General features: G+C 36.8%; 1 protein-coding gene across 2 annotated transcripts; it reads right to left on the reverse strand.

The window, feature by feature from the left end:
- Nucleotides 1-2,857: 2,857 nt before the first annotated feature.
- On the reverse strand, nucleotides 2,858-17,171 carry LOC149817617 (ERBB-3 BINDING PROTEIN 1-like). Of its 2 annotated transcripts, none has more exons than XM_089986520.1 (11): nucleotides 17,070-17,171; nucleotides 16,349-16,415; nucleotides 16,139-16,265; nucleotides 15,511-15,595; nucleotides 14,971-15,120; nucleotides 14,464-14,617; nucleotides 4,135-4,350; nucleotides 3,770-3,906; nucleotides 3,568-3,659; nucleotides 3,267-3,446; nucleotides 2,858-3,169 (listed from the first exon to the last, which is right to left on the reverse strand). In XM_089986520.1, the coding sequence occupies exons 1-11, from the start codon at nucleotides 17,072-17,074 to the stop codon at nucleotides 3,087-3,089; spliced, it is 1,296 nt and encodes a 431-aa protein (XP_089842646.1). In that variant the 5' UTR covers nucleotides 17,075-17,171; the 3' UTR covers nucleotides 2,858-3,086. The 2 variants fall into 2 exon arrangements, with proteins under 2 accessions (XP_089842646.1, XP_089842645.1); XM_089986519.1 differs by having other exon boundaries at nucleotides 2,858-3,172; nucleotides 17,070-17,086.
- Nucleotides 17,172-17,726: the final 555 nt, after the last annotated feature.

The raw sequence follows: 17,726 nt of genomic DNA on the forward strand, positions 1-17,726 counted from the left end.
AAACTATTGGGTTTGTGGGAACCATTTGGGTCCCGCTGAACGAGGTTGGGCTAGTGTTTTTGAAAGAAAACTAGGTTGCCAAAACCGTGCTTAACCTCGCCGAACAAGGTTGGTCTAGTTTAAAAACCACTGGGTTGTGGAGACTATTTAGGTCCTACCGAACAAGGTTGGGCTAGTGTCTTGAGGAAAAACTGGGTTGTCAAGACTGTGATTGGTCTCATCGAGCACGGTTGGGCTAGTTGAAAAACCATTGGGTTGTGGACACTTTTGAGACCCATCGAACAAGGTCGGGCCAGTTTGAAAAACCATTAGGTGTGGACACTTTTGGATCCTATCGAATGAGGTCAGGCCAATGTTTTTTAGGAGAAAATTAGGTTGTCTAGACCATGATTGGGCTCATCGAACGAGGTCGGGCTAATTTTGAAAACCATTGGGTTGTGGGGACCATTTAGGTCTCATCAAATAAAGTCAGGGCAGTGTTTTTAGAGGAAAGAAACACGGTTGTCAGGACCGTGTTGGTGATCCCGTTGAATGAGGTCAGGCCAATTTAAAAACCACTAGGTTGTGAGAATCGTTTGGGCCCTACCGAATGAGGTCGAGCCAGTGTTTTAAAACCACTGGTTATTTATCCGGGATTCTCTCAGGAGCTAGTGATTCTGGAGGCGGTTGGGTAGACCATTCCATCTAATGAGGCACAATATTGCTGACTTGGTAAAAAAACCACAACGACTCTTGATTCCCATCAACAACTTTATTCATGGGGAGGATAAAATGTTGGGCATTAGGCGTGGGTAGCACAAAAAGTATATAGCTCTCTTTCATACCTTTTAAGCCAATTTTGATTTTGTGGAGGCAAATATGAGGAGTCCTATACCTATACCTATACCTATACCTATGCATGTCGCAAACAAAGGTTTATACAGTAGACATGTTGGCTAACTTATGAGCTCAAAGACTAGGTAGAGTTGCCTTGGTAAGAGAGGAGTACTTGGACCAAAAGTTTTTCTGGTGTGGATGGTTAAGGTTCTCCACATATACTTCAATTTTGTGATTTCTAGACTCTTGTATAATGCAGTATGCATTTATAATATGCAATAAGGCCAGTGCTTTTGAGAACAGTGGCTACCCTAAAATGATTTACTTGTAACAGCAACGAATGATTGATCATTTGTGGTCAAAGATTTTGCTCTTCTTCATTCTGAAAAATTAAAACGTTCTTGACCAGTTGATTCGTGCACTTGAAATTTACATACTTTATATTTTTTGAATTCAGATCTTGTCCAAATATATTTAAGTCTATTCCAAATGGGGATAGAGCTCAATCCAAAAGAGTCCTTCCCTCCTGAAAATTGTGCAGGAGGGGGGAGGTTGAGATAAGGTCGATCGAGGATAAGTCAAACCCTCTCGCTTGAGTGGCGAGATGGCAAGACGGTTTGGCCATCCCAAGCAAGCATGGTAAAATCTAGGGTCTTCCCATGGTGGGACGGCCAAAAAAAGTATCGTCCCATGGTGGGACAACAAAAGTTCTTGGTTGTCCCAAGAAAGACAAAAGGACCAAGACCAGGTGAGGCGGTCGAGCCGTCCCAAGACGGGACGACCATGACTGGGGCCATCCCAAGGGACCGATCACCCCTAAGAGGAGGGGGGGGGCACCTTGGGGGGACAGGCTGGACAAGGTGGGACAATGTGGTGTCCAGGATAGGACAGCACCAATTGTGGTTCTGTCCCAACCTGTGCCTAGGAAAGAGTGAAGAAAAAAATGTCGTGATGACATTGTTTGTGTCGTCCTAGGTCAGGATGGGGGGGTGACAAGGCCCGAACAAAAGGGACAAGGTGGGACAGCCAGGCCCTAGGGCCATCCCAAGGTGTAGGGGTCTGAGACAAGGTGAGACGGCCAGGACATGGGTCCATCCCACCTGGGATGGTCAGGACTACTAGCCGTCCAAGGACAATGGAAAAAAAGGTGGGATGACACTGGCAGTGCCATCCTAGGTCAAGACAACATCGTGCCATCCCAACCCAAAAACAGGACCGAAGCACCAGGGTGGACAGCACAAACAGTGCCATCCCATGGATAGGACAACATAGCCTGTGACATCCTCATCCAAACTGGGCATGGACAAGGGCAGGTCGACACAGACTGCAATCCCGGTTGAGGACAGTGCAACAACATGACATCCCAGCCTGGACTTGGGCACAATAAGAGGCAGGCCAACATAGACTGCAGCTCCTTTCTTCGTTTGAAACTGCTGCTACCAAAGACGGTCAATCCAGCACAAGCCAATCTCTCCTTGTCAGAACAGAATATCCAATCGGCTCGGTGTCAATCTCAGAGGTTTATGATCCGATCTGATCCAATCCAATCCAATCCAAATTTGATTAAATCCCAAGCCTCTACCTGCCGTAAATATATGTTAGTTGGAAAATAACATTTAAAGACACTCTTCCTCGGATATGGATCGCAGCTCATTAACTAACCAACCAGAAATCAAGACTGAAAGGAACGGCACGAAGCAGTCAGAATCTAACTGTCCAGGATATTCTATTCTTATTGAAGCTGAGATCAATTCACGCGCATGAGCGGGTACGAAAACATCCTACCCTTTTCTGAGCCACCAGAAAATTTTCCAGCAAACAAGAAAATTGGTCCGCTTCGAGAGGTGATGGAGAAAAAAGGAAGAAACAGAGAAGCATGTTCCACCCCAGAAGCAGACAGCTAAGGTTGAAGAAATCCATATAGACAGGCAAACACGACAGCAAAGACATGTTGGCCAACATGCAAAACAGCTGGGTTAAGATGAGAAAGCTGGAAGGTTAAACTCAAACACTACCACAGCCAAGGAGACTCGGGTTCGAATCACGGGGATCTCTCAGCTTGACTATCATTAAACAAAAAAAGCAAAACAAAACAAAGCAAAACACGTTCACTGCCTCAACGTCATCTAAATAGCTCCGCTGAAGAGAACACAAACCGTGCGACCTGTTACAACTACCAGCAGACCAATTCCCGTTGGAAACAACAATTTTCTTCTTTGATAAAAGAAAGGGATTATATTAAAAAAAACAAAAAACTGGAACTGGAATCCTTATTCTTGAGATGCTTCCTGGCCAGTAGGAACATTTGAGGTTCCATCGACAAGTTCAGGTTCCAAAGCGTCTCCCTTCTTGCCTGCTGCACCACAAAGGTGTTAAGAGCTTTTAGTAAACAGGGAGCCATCTTTCAAACATAAACAAAAATGAGAAAAAGAGGAAAGGAGAGATCAGACCTTTCTTCTTCTTTCCACCTTTCTTCTTGGTTTTTGTCCCCAATGACAGCCACGTCTTGATTTCTTGATCGTCATCGATTGATTTTGTAGGCTGCAACTCCTGCAGAGGATGTGAAGTGACTCTATCTGATCCGTTGGGCATTAACAAAACTGTGAATTTGATATGAGCAACAAGGTCTCCTACAATGTGGCAGCAGGCATTTAAAGCAATTAAGTTAGCCTAAGCTGCTTGCAAAAAAATATTTCCCGTTTAAAGTATAAAAAATAAAAATATAAAAAATAAAACTTAAAAAGAATTCACCAGGTTTTTCATGAAGAACAGGATATGGCTGCAAAAGCTCATGATTTACACACTCCACTAGTCCCAGTCGAGCCCGCTTCTCTTCAAAAGCTCTGCTCAAAAAAGAGCATTCATAATTTCAAAAAATCACAACAAAAACGTTGGGGAAAAGACCATATACATAGGCATGTAGTGCAAATTGAAATGGAAAGGAAGTATCTACCTTGCAGTGAATGGCATTATAGGAAATCTCTGACTAATTTCACTGAAGATAAATCTTGATGATTTCATTTTTAGGTGGTAGTTCTTGTCCACAGCCCTCTTGTAGATGGTTGTTTGCCTCTCATCAAGAAGTTTGGGCTGCAATTATCAACATCATCGTAAATGAAAAACGATCAAGACCCCTTCTAGCCAATAAAGGCTAGTCATGTTAAAGAAGCAGCTGCTCCAAAAAAAAAAGATATAGCAATCCCATTTCTTCAAACAAAAATCAATTAAAATTAGTGAGTTCCTCAAGAAAAACAATAAATAATGCCGCTTAGATTCAATGGGATTTTGCCAATTACATGTAAAAGATTTCCTCCTTACCTTCCCATCACCTGTGCTAGCAACTATATCAACTGCATATACTTCATTCTCTTCAAATTCTGCATCATCAACTCTCGTCTCTGGATTGCTTACACTTAATACGACTTTGTTCCCATCAATGACAAACTGCTTCAATTGGTGACTGAGCACACCTTCGACAATTTTGCAGTCATATGCAGCAGCAACCTTTTGGATAGCTTCTGTAACATCTTTATTCTGCAACAATGAATACAGTTGGAAAGAACTTCAAGGACTGGGGGAAAAAATGGACTAAACCGTTAAATTTGCTCATTGATTCCAGAATAAGTAAACAATTGAGGAACACACACACGGGCGCCCAGTAACTAGAAACAAACTGAAGCAGAAAAAATCAAGGTTGTATGTAGCGTATTGTAACCCATAATGGTCAGGCACAAAGTAAGATGTGTATCGTATCGTAACGTGTCGTAAAAAATCATAAATTTCACTAAAAATTCTTTTAAAATCTAAAAAAACAAAAAAAATCATAAAATACAACACAATATGTAATAAGACTAACTAAACATAAATGTTATTAAACATTTAACAACAGGCATTAGGTTGTGCAACCACTGCTGGGGCATGTGCTATTGCTTGTGTTGCTGGCTCCGTTAATCTAATATTCATATTTCTGAATTCTTCTATAACAGTACGCATTTCAATTCATGTTTCATCTATAGCCAATAGGCATCGTGGTGTTCCTCTACCAACTGCTGCAATATGCTCTTGCATGCAGTGCAAGTCCTTTTGATGCAATATTTGACAAAAACCTACATTTTCAAGTCACATGCCTGCTATAAATGTCATAAATCTCACAATCGTCACGGACTGATCAACACATTGGAGACATCGAGCCATTAATAAATCTAATCGCCACAAAATACAATCGATTAAGACAAAATAATAATACATTTAAAAGCCAAAAGGTTTTCATAACTCATTACAAAAAGTTGAAGTTACATTTTTTAGTTTCAGAATGTCATGCTAAGGGGAAGGCATACAAGCTATCAACTTCAGCTCAAAGATTTCTTTCATTTATTGCATTGTTCAGTGGCTTAAGATGATGATAGGTCATCTTTATCTTCTGAATCAAACACCACCTCTAGCAATTTCTCCCACAAATGCAGCATTTACTCGGTTCTTTCTTTTATCCATCTTTTATAAGACTAGTAAGAAGCTCAACACAAATTTCAGAAGGAATGTGGTATACATAATTTTTCGGTAGAGTTGCTGTGTGACACATGACAATTAAATATATATAATCCTCCATGCATTACATAACTATAAAATTTACACTTCATTATTCCTTTCAAACACATCTCCAAGTCAACTGGTGTGCAATATCTCAATGAAAGATACTTTAAAAGGCACCCTCCATCGACCTCCTGGGGAAAAGATTACTAAATCTAATCATTATAAAAATGTTAAACATAGGGATCATTTTTTAGTTCCAAGAGCATAAAAAATGGGATTAAGAGTAAAAAAAACTAAAAGTAATATCTTTTAAAAACATCAAACAACTTCAATCATGCACAAATGAAGCAAAGAACGGGGACTTTTTACCTCATCTCACTTCATTGAGTGAAAATTGGGTGAAAATGCACCCTTATGCAAGAAAACCACAAAGGCCTCTTCTTTTTGCAAGAATCGAACCCCAAAACGCTCTCAAATCTCCTATGGGTGCGTGGGTTTCCCTTTAATTTCCTCTACACAAATGGATAAATCGACCCTAGGAAGGTCTTTAAAACCCAAAGTAAAAAAAAAATTGGCCCTTTTAAAGTGTGCCTAAAGTGTATTGTCTGATACACCCTGTATCATATGATATGGGGTGATACAAGAGTCTATCAAATGATACACCCGATACGAATATGAAACACACTAGTATCACGATACGAGTGTATATCATATTGTTAGAGTAAATAGTAACGATATCGTACCATACCATATCGTGTGATACGGTACGATACAGCATTGTTCAATCAAATTTAGTAACGCACAAATGAAGCAAACGAAGATTTTTTACCTTATCATTTTCTCAAGTGAATGTACTCTTACGCCAAAAAACTATAAAGGCATCTTCCTTGTGCAAGAATCGGACACTCTCAAGTCTCCTATGGGTGTGTGGGTTTCCCTCTAATAGCCTCTACACAAATGGAGAAATTGACCCTAGGAAGGTTTTTAAAACACAAAGTAAAAAAAATGGCCCTTTAAAAGTGCATCCGATACAACACACCCTATATCCTATGATACGCCGGATACGGATACACACTCGTATGATATAGTACGATACAACACCGCAAAAAATAGGTCAAAAATAGATTCTGGGAGAAAACAGATAAATCACAAAGTGCATGAAAGAGTGTCATAGAAGGAATTTTCAAGTTAAAAGGACTATCAAGAACCATTAAACCAATATCTTCATCAGCCCAATGTAATAAATTCCTTGTTTTGTGCATTATATGAAGTAGAAGGTTTGTGGACCTAGTCACCAGGTGGACTGCTTAATGGCTATATCACAACATATAGCAATTTTTTAAGGAAAAACAATGGGATTTGAACACTAGACCTCCTTTCTCAAAGCTGTGATCTAGTCAACTATACCATTTAGCAATCAAGACATTCACCATGAACGACTTGATAATATCAATAGGCAAACCAAAGACAATCTTAATTTTAAAAGATACATCAATGGTCTGAATTATGCCAAAATTTCCTCCCATATAAAATGAATTCAAGCTCATCCTCCAAACATGCACTACAAACCAATAGTGTCGGAGACTTATGAATAGGATCACCAGCAGTTTGTTACTCTTAACTGATACACTTGAACCTCCTCTTTTTATCTTTGGAGTAAACATTTCAAAAACAAGAAACTGTAATTGCCAAGGAAATGGAGAAAATAAACAATTACAAAGAGCAAATGGATAAAAAAGAATTCCATCAAGCAATCCTAGTGCAATATGTAAAACCAATGACAGACCAGAAAAATGAAATAGGCCAAGAAATTATCGTTTAGTAACTGATAATTTGACAGAAATAATTTAGCATTTAGTTCAGAAACATAAACATGCCAACAGAATCTTAAAAAATGCCTCCAAAACCATGGCAGACTCATAAGCTTAGCAGGGCCAAATGAGATAGCTGGATTACTAGGGTCACACTATCTTACTTGAGGAATCTCTGGCATAAATCCCAATGAGAGCTACTGCGAACATGGCTATCAAAAAATGTCATAAATTGAAAAATAATTTAACAATTTAACTCAACATCACAGCTAAGCAATCTTTTTCATTCTTTTCAAAATGCCCTTGTATGGACTGAGCCAATCTTAGATCTACATTTTTGGCCTGAACAATAAAGGTAGCAAGCTGAAAAAATAACCTGATATCTTATCCAGATAAATTTAGGTGTCAGTCTGCCCACTGTTAAAATGTATTGATTAATACATGAGTGTATATATTAATATATGAGTGTATATCTATACATCATATAATTTTAAACTGTTTTTCTTCCCTTTGTAATAGGCAATACCCTTTAGAGGTATTATGGTAATTTTGTACAGGTAATAGTCTCTGCCAATTAGGGGCTGAATGATAATTGTACATGTAATAGGCTCTGCCCTTTAGGGGCAGAACTGACCTCTTTTTTATTATGTCCTTTATACTTTGTAAAGGGCAGTTTTGTCTTTTGGTGAATATAGCTGTTGGAAATCTCCAACAGCTAAGTTTCTAGTTGTTGGAGCCTTTCCCAACGGGTATATGGGTCTGCTTAGCCCTCTTGTTTGTATACAAATAGGGACCTCTTGTCCCATTAAATGTAATGCTTCCTTAAGCATTCTATGAATAAAGAATAATTTTACGTTTTTCGTGTTCTTTTGTGTATGCTTTTTGGTGCCTCATATGATCTCATGTATTTTCCATTGATTGGGTTGTGTATTTTCGGTTTGTGGACTTGTGCTTGTGCACATTTAGGCTCTTTGTATCCATTGTATGCACTAAGAGCATTTGTATTGTTTGTTCTTGTGATTATGTACGTTATGGTTTGCTTTCCGCTTGATTTCATTACACCCACTACCCCTTTGAAAACTAAAAATTTATAAATAAAAAGGGTTACCAAAACACCCAATGGCCATATCCTTTTCTCAACTTTGGTTAGGGTTTTGGATGCTATGGGCTACTAGAGACACCACTGGCCATTAACAACTGACCAATGAATGGCTACTGGATTCATAATAACAAAACATTGTATTATTTTATTCTGATAATAAAATAGGAAGAATAAGAGAAGTGCTCTCTCTCTCTCTCTCTCAATTCCAACATGTGGATAACAATGCTATCTCTCATTTTGATGGTTGTACCCTGGGTTACCTTCTTCAAGCAGCAAATTATTATGCATGATCTGGAGTTACAAGCATGTCCTGTCCTTTTCAGTTTACATGTTCCAACTCCTTTGCACTTGGGGGTCACTAGTCATTGCAAATGTGTGACCAGCAGCCAGTGAATCCAGTAATTGTGGTTGTGGCTCTAAACTAGTGAACTGAAAGAATATTCTTTGGATATTTTTTTATTTTTCTTTCAAGAACATCCTTTTTGTATGTATTGATTTCACGTTATTTTGGATTAGGAGACTATCTTATATGGAAAGCAAGTACATTTGTTTGATCTCAATATCACAGGTTATCAAATTTTAATTAGATCCAAGACAGAGTCAGATCCTAAACGAAACCCACTCTTTAAAAATCAGATTCAGTTTGGTTAAGCCTGACCTGGCCATAGCCAACCCGTTAACATTTATGCTTTAATTTCTTATAAAGCTTATGTGTATTCAACTAATTAATAATCTTTCTTTATTATGGTATAATTGTTTAATACATTTCTTATTACTATATTTCTCTTTTTTTATTATTTATATGTAATACAAGTTTTAGAACAGTCATATCCTATCAACTTCGTTGTTTGCACTAAATAGTGAATTTGGCAGCTACCACTTCCAAATACATAAACTCCCTCAAAGCCTTTATCTTAAATTCTTAAATGATGAAAGTCTAGCCATAAAAACTACGACAAATAAACTTGATACATGGTGTTCTTTCATCTTGATGTACATGATAACTATATGCTTTAATTTCTTATAAAGCTTATGTGTATTCAACTAATTAATAATTTTTCTTTATTATGGTATAATTGTTTAATACATTTCTTATTACTATATTTCTCTTTTTTTATTATTTATATGTAATACAAGTTTTAGAACAGTCATATCCTATCAACTTCGTTGTTTGCACTAAATAGTGAATTTGGCAGCTACCACTTCCAAATACATAAACTCCCTCAAAGCCTTTATCTTAAATTCTTAAATGATGAAAGTCTAGCCATAAAAACTACAACAAATAAACTTGATAAATGGTGTTCTTTCATCTTGATGTACATGATAACTATATGCAGTTAATAGACTATAGGTGAAGGCCTAGAGATTATCCAAATGCCCACCGATTTTTAGGTAAAGGTTGGGCAGTAGGCTAGTTGTTATGGAGAAATGTTATCAAATGAGTACTGTAACACATATTGAAAGGGTCTAAGTTACAAGTTTAACCTATTATATTGCACTATAAGATATAACAACTATTAAAAATTAAAATAATTAAAAATAAAATATTAAGAAAATAAGCCTAAACTTGCACAATATTAAAAAAAATAAAAAAGTGTATTCAACACTTTTTCCATAAGAAAGAAGCTGAATGCACATAAGTGAAAAATTATTGTAATAAGAAGCACAATGTTGACTAGGTACCTACTGTGATGGATATGGGTCAGATTAGGCTTAACCAGAACTACTTCTGTTTTTTTAAGAGTGGTTTTGGTGCATTATAAAAAAAGGGGACTTAGATTTGTCACATACATTTTCCTTCTCTCAAGTTAAAATTTTATATTTGTGCATAATCGAGACAAAAACCTTCTCTCTCTTGGTCTATTATCCATGAATATAGTGACAAATATTGTTTTTTTAATGTGAAAAAAATAATATTTTGTCAATTAGATACTTTTTCTACTTTTTTATCTTTTAATTGATTTTTTGTTAATACTTTGATGATAAAAATAAAAATTCCAATTTCTCACAAGAAAAAAGTCGCCACTATTTTCCTGTTTTAAAACTTTTGTCCGTAAGTCTAAACTGCTCCAAAACCCTTGTTTCCTTACTGCAAACAAATAAAATAAGACATGGAGTTTCCTTTTAAGAGTAACCCATAACAGTGGCAGGCAAATCATCCACTGTTGTGTTGGGCGTGCGCTGGCTGCTGATCGTGACCACCGCTAAAGCCTGTTTTTTCACCCAGGGTATTAGTGGTGGTCAAGGACCGCCGCTAACTCCTTGTTTTTGGGAAAATCAACTTCGACGCTCATTCGACAAAAACCCATCCACTGTTACGGGTTTTCAGTCCTTTTAATATTTTGACATAAGTCGTACTATTATTGCAGCAGCATTTGCATTAATTTATCATATGGAAAGTCATAGATCATCAAGCTTTAGTGCACTTTTTTACTAAATTTGCAAAATGTTCTAGCTAGAATGATCAAGATTGATCTCAACTCAACCAATTATCAATCCAATCTTGAACCACAAGCAAGGGCACAACTCCTCTTGCGTGCACAGACAGTTATGAAGGTGAGTGTCATATAATGCAAGACTTGCTAGTGGATGAAAAAGACCGAAACATGTTAAGGATAAAATACACACTTCAAGAACAATGAAAAATATTAAATAAGAGACATCGAAAGCCATAAGTTAACAACACAGGAACACAAGAAAAGTTATCAACTAAAGGATCATTAGTCACCAAATAGAAACTAAGGATATCAAGGATGTTAAGAATAGATACCAAAGGATTATAGTGACATGTATGACAAGTATTTTCTGACTCAATAAGTTATGAATAGACAAATGAAGTAAATCAAGAGAACATAATAATGAAATGATTGGTCAAGTAAAATCCTATAAATGTGGCAACAGCCATAGCAAAAATGAAGGAAAACAGAGCATTCAGGTTCCAATGATAACGTTTATGCAGGAAAAAAAGACCATAACCAACATGGACTAAGCATAAAACTAGAGTCATGACAACTACAAAGACATCAAAGTCTTGAGCATACTATGAAGATTGTCATGGATATGGATAATAGATACCTTTATGAAGTTTTCCAGTATAACAAGTATATAAGGGGATACAGTATGGAGTAAAATAGGACTATTCGCATGACATAGGTTAAAAGTGTTTTAAACACGACTATTCATGTCACACAAATGCTTCGATTAGCATGTGTATCCCCTGTCAACACTTCACGAACATGAGACTTCATGGACATAGTTAACCCAGATTCACACACAATCAACAGCCTTATCAATGTTGTTTATTATCTTATTTATTTATTTTGCACTTGAGTTTTTTTAAATTTGTCATCAATTACATTACATTTCAATTTCAACTTAGTTTTATTATTTGATGTTCCTAATTATAATGATTTAGAATTGTTGTTTTATATGTGCACTCACACACAAAAGATACATCTATGTGTGTAGTGTGTACAGCTACGGCAGAGTCTCCATGTCCTAATTTTTTAAAATCATCATACCAAGTGTATCCACATTGTGTCCCACTCCCACAATCCACATCCATGTGACTTAGATGACTATAGAGAATCATGCTTGCAAAGCCTTAAAGAGATCAGTACAAGGGCATATAACTAAAAGAAATTTCAAAAAATAAAAGCATTTCACTTCTTTTGAGTATTTCACATTTTTTTCTTCCCCAACTCGTTATTCAAATATAAAAATAATTATACAAATTCAAAAATAAATCAAGATCTCATAAGGTTAGACAATAATAAAACTAAACAAAAAAATTCTCTTAAACCTAGAATGAGAAAGAAGCCTTAAAACTAAAGTCAAACATCATTATGTTGTGACATCATTGTCAAAAAAAGATGACCAATTTAGGAACAACTAATGTCAAGCTTGTCACTTAGCAACACATTGGTAGCAAACAATTTCATCTATGGATGTCCCAATATCCAAAAGATCCACTCTTAATTAAAAATCAACAACTAAAATGAAAAAAAAAACAAATCTCTAACTCTTTTAGACTTGATGGTATGAATTCGATCTTTTGTTGAGAAAACAAGATACAAGGGTTGATCCCGAACAAATTGACCATGCTAAACACATTTTCAAAGACAGATTGAGTCAAACGACTTGAACTTATGAATTTCAACTCATTGATATTGTTATGCAGACACACACACACACGCATATTATAATATTTGATTAAGTCGACCTGTTCCTTCAAATGAGCTATAAATCATAGGCACAAGTCATGTAAAGCCAATCGGACCTCATAGATGGATTCAGCATGGTCCTAATGCTAGGAATCAGATCTTGAATTGTGCTTTTCTGACCACAAAACAATAATTTATAGGGAAAAAATAGAATTGCACATTGTAAACTGTTGAGTTTTCAAAGCTCTTAAAATTTCACCTATGTATCGTAATCGGACAATACAAGAGCTGATTCACATTAAAACAAAGCATGTAGATCACATCTGTAAGTTTAGTTTCATGAAAAACAACCAAAATGGAAAAAAAAAAAGAGAGAAAGAAAAAAGAACACTCATTTGTATGTAAAGGCGACGTGACCAAATGTTATGTTAAATCATATTGTTCAAGATATTTTGGTCATTTCAATCAGTTGAATGTAGCTAATGTTAAATAGAATTAGTTTAATGTTAGATAAACCCATATCTATATTCATATCTATATCACTGTCACCAATATCAGCGATAATTTCAGAAATACTGATATTTTAAGGTAGCCAATATTAAAGGGAATAACTAGTGATATTTTCAAAATATCACGATAATATCACAATATTTTTGGGAAAAAAACTCTTTTTTATATTAAGTTTGTATTTCCTATTTTTGTGTTTCTTTTATATTTTTAAAACTTGTTTCTTTATATTTTTTGAATAAAAATAATGCAAAAATTATTATTTTCTTATCTTTTTTTATATTATTTATATTCTTTCCAAAATTTTAAAATCCTGAGATTTTTCAACTTTTGAAAAATCACTCTGAGAAATATCTTCACCATGATAATACCTTGAACAGTATAGGTGACTCTCTCTCTCTCTCTCTCTCTCTCTCTCTCTCTCTCTCTCTCTATATATATATATATATATATATATATATATATATATATATATATATATATAGTTCTTGTAGTCTCTGTCTGTGCACTTAGAAATACAAGTGCAATGAACCTACATGTTTGTAAAATATTTGGAACAAACAAATATCTTTTATAAACGGAAGCGATATAGAGAATATCATTCATGAAATACATACAAATAATGCTGTTATAGAATTATAACGCAAATAAAATGTGAATTGGATGATCCTTCACTGTTCCACATAGTCAATAAACTGTTAAAATATATGTAATCATATATATATATTGTATCCTACCCGATAAAGGGTATTTTTGTAATTCTGCCCATTAGGGGCACTTTAGTGTTTTCTCATGTATTTTCTTTTTCTTTTTCTCTTTCCTTTTTTATTTCTTATTTTTTGTTTTTTTCTTTGCTAAATGCAAATTAAAGCATTTGCATTGAGGGTCCAACCAAAGGAGTCGTTGGACCCCCAACGGTCACAAATATGACCGTTGGGGGCCCAACGAGTCTCCTTTTGGGGCCTCCCAAGGCCCTCTCTCTCTTACTTTTACTCTACTTCTCCCTCTCTCTCTCCTTTGTGTATAAATAGAGGGGTATTCCACCATGTAAACAATGGCCCTTTAGGCCCTCATTCAATAAAGTATGTGCAACTTATGCCTCTTCGTAGGCTTCTTGTGGTGTCCCTTAGTGGACCGTTTTGTCATTCCCCATTATGGGGTTGTGTTTGTCCAATATTGGACCTTATGAATGCATTTGGCATTCTTGTAATTCATTTCCGCATACTTTCTAACATAAACATGTGGTAAAGTCTATCTTTGAGGATTAATATGATGGTTTAATTTAACCTCTTATATTTTATTTTTTCTAATAGTGAACCTACAAGCTAGTTGTTCTTGTTAAAGTTTAAGAAGGCTAGAAGGATTAGACTGGATGCCTATAATCTATCATTTCATAGAGTTATTAATAAAATGATATATTGCTATGTTGAAGATTGAACACCGGATGCACACTAAGTGATATACTGTTATCATATATTGAAGATTCAAGAATGCATTTTCTCAAATAGAAACATGTCTATGACATATATGATACCTTTCTTCCAGGCCTAACGAGCCTTAACGCAACCTCGGATGCAGTGTTAGCAGCTGCAATTACATCTGCAGCTCTCCCTTTAACAGGTCCTTCTATAATAACATGTGTATGTGCAACCACTGCAATGAATCCATCGATATGGCATCCCATGTCACTGTCATTAAAGATTTAAAAAGATCACCACATGAGACAAACTGGTCTAGTTTAAATACCTGGAATAATACTTAATATATACAGAATTTACTTAAGATGCACATGACACAGGACAAACATTCTCCACTATCTTAAGGGTATCAAACAAGAGAAAAACAACATTGTATCCTTTCCACTTCATATGATTGGATATTAATAATAAGAGATGAGTCATGTCAATCCATGCATGAAGTGCGGATGAAAACAAAGTGAAATGTTTGATCTTGAAGGTGCATTGCACTAAATAGAACCAGTACAAGGAAATGAAATAAACAATGCCAACACAAAATGCCCCAAACCATGCAACAGACATACATTTTTACGATATCATTTTCTTCCAAAGTTCTCTCATCGCTTGCAAGAGGAGATAAATGGCACACAGTGTTATTGACTGATATGCACGTTGGGAATGCAACACCCCTTTCTATCTTCTTCTTGGCGCTCTTGTACATGTTTCCAGTTTGCCTGCAAATGAAACTGCCATATCAGCACAGCAACTTGCTGCAAAGCAGCAGAAAGAAGTGGATAACATAAAGCCAATATATTGAAGGCATGACCGAATGGAAGTCTCTGAGACATAATAAATGCATAAATGAATACAAATTTACATATAGCTATGAGTCAAAAAGCTTCCATCTAGCAAACAATAGGTGCATGAAACTGATCCGTCAGACTCTTCCTTATGAATTAACAATAACCTTCCAAAACACCGACATGACAAAGATGCACAACTGCCAAGTTCGCTAAGCATTTAAGTCATGTGCCTCTTCATATGCATCAGAAAAATGAAAGAAAAGGCGGAAATGAAGAAAAGGGAAGTTACAGGAAGGAACAAAAGCTGTTTCTAACACTTACTCCCTGATAAAAGTGTCTCCTTTCTCGCATAAGTCCACAATCTTCGCTTTGGGTTTGCATTCCGACAAAACCAAGTGCAAAGCCTCTGAAGGTGCCAGATAAGATGATCATCACACACACACACACAAGGCACGCACGCACACAGAGATAAACATAACGACAAAACATCAAGAAATCTGGCTCATCAATCTTATCATTGTCGACCAGAGCACCGAGAAGAGGAAGAAGACGGAAGTTACCCCCAAGCAATGACAAGCGAGATGGAAGGACAGGGATGTTCCTTCTCCATCTCTTTAGATCTTAACGAATAAAAATTCCACAGTAAGAACGCGTGGTAATTTGTATATCTTCTGCACCTGGAAATGTATATGCAATCTAATACATGAACGCCCTCATATTGTCCCATGATATCAGAAGCCAACCCAAACTTCCACCCACCAGCAACCCACCCAAAAAAGAAAAAAAGAAAAGTTGGAAGCGAAATCCGCCAGCGGGCATTCGTAACTATAGAAGAAAAGAAAAAAAGCAAGAAATAGAGGAATCGTCGTTCCGCTCCCGGGGGGGTTTCTTCAGTGAAAAGAAAAAGAAAAAGCGGAATGGCTAACGAGGCAGGTTGGGAGGAGCATACTGTTGACGATTTCCGCGGCGCTTTTGTATTTGGTGACGACCTCCGGAGAAGTGAGACCCAACTCCTTCTCCTCCTTGGCTTCGTCGTCCGACATACTCGCGCGCTGGATGATCAGAACCCTCACTCCCTAAATCATCAATCACCCAACCAATGAATTACAACTCCCCGTGACGAAACAGAACGGAAAGTCTAAAAAAAAAGAGAGCGTACCAGAAACAGAAGATTGTGGAGAAAAAGGAAGGGCGGCAGCAGCAGCAGCTTCTCCTCCTTGCTGATACTATATCAAAAGTTTAGGGCACCATCAACCTTCCTTTTTTATATGCCCGGCCCGGATAGGGAAGTAAAACCGTTCGGATTTGGACCGGGTGTAACTAATACCGGATTCGATCTATCGGGTGGTACCTTGCTTAAACGGATTCGGATTCAGATGGTGAAAAACTCTTACAAAATCTGACTTTTTCTACATGTAATGGTATCCAAATATCATTCACTGGCAAAAAATCAAAACTATATCAGAGTCAAATTATAATCAGATCCGGTTTTAGCTTACCGAATCTGACTAAACGCAGTTTGGGATCGGTAGCTGGGACGGGCGTTCATGGAGATTATGCATTTGAGGAAGTGGTGGCAGCTGCCAAGCTGCTTGGACAGGAGGTGGTAGCTGCCAAATCCATCAATAACGTTAATGCATAAAACGCCCATCCTAGCACTGAGATTTCAAACGGAACCACCATGAGCGTTTGATCAAGATTTTGCTTCAGGAACACCAAATTCATAGACGCCCATCACAGCGCCAAGATTCCAAACAAGCCCTCAGTGAATATCAAATAAAATCTGATTCTTTGACATCGTGCCTGAGGGTGAAACAGGGAATCAAAGTTTTAAAAATAAAATTAAGTAAGAAAGGAATAGGGTTTGTTGGCTGACTGACCTCATCGAGTGGCACTGGTACTCGATGGTCCTATTGTATGCACAACTGGTAAATGGTTCTTAAGGCCACGTTTGGAAGAAAAAAACTGGGATATATAAAAAAAAAAATTGCTTATAAGAAGTTTTGATATGATAAATTTGTTTAAATTGAAAAAAATTCACTTGTTTGGGAGCATGAGAAAAATAAAATGAAAAATCTTTGAAAAAAAATAACAGAGAGAGAGGGTTAGTGGTGGAGCTTCCCAAGAGCAGGTGTTGGTGGTGGAGCTTATTCAACGCCGTTTTTTGGGATGTGGGTGATGGTGTTTAGTGATGGATGGTGGTGATTGATAGTGGGAAGGGCTGTTTTTGAGAGATGGGTGGTGTTGAGATGGATGGTGGTGGTGATCTTTTTCAGTATCATTTTTTCGAGAGGTGGGTGATGGTGGGTGGTAGTGGTGAGATGAATGGTGGTAATGGACAGTGAAAAATCATTGTAGGGAGGGATATTTTTTGAGAGGGGGTGAGTGGTGACGTTACCATTTGCTCCTAGTAGAAAACATTCTTCCACCTTCCTCAGCTTTGAGAGAGTTGAACTAAAAAAAACACACTTTTTTATATGAAGCATTCTTCATAAACGGTGGAAGAATGTTTTCTATTAAGAGAAAATGATATTTAC

This window comes from Nuphar pumila, chromosome 13 (genome assembly GCF_984573655.1).
Source record: "Nuphar pumila chromosome 13, dmNupPumi1.hap1.1, whole genome shotgun sequence".
Taxonomy (NCBI): domain Eukaryota; kingdom Viridiplantae; phylum Streptophyta; class Magnoliopsida; order Nymphaeales; family Nymphaeaceae; genus Nuphar; species Nuphar pumila.

Excerpts from the sequence above, each read along its gene's own strand:
- LOC149817617 (XM_089986519.1), bottom strand. Across the intron at positions 15,121-15,510 it reads GGAGACACTTTTATCAGGGA|GCAAACTGGAAACATGTACA; the intron begins GTAAGTGTTAGA and ends TTTCATTTGCAG. Across the intron at positions 3,447-3,567 it reads TGTTCTTCATGAAAAACCTG|GAGACCTTGTTGCTCATATC; the intron begins GTGAATTCTTTT and ends GCCACATTGTAG.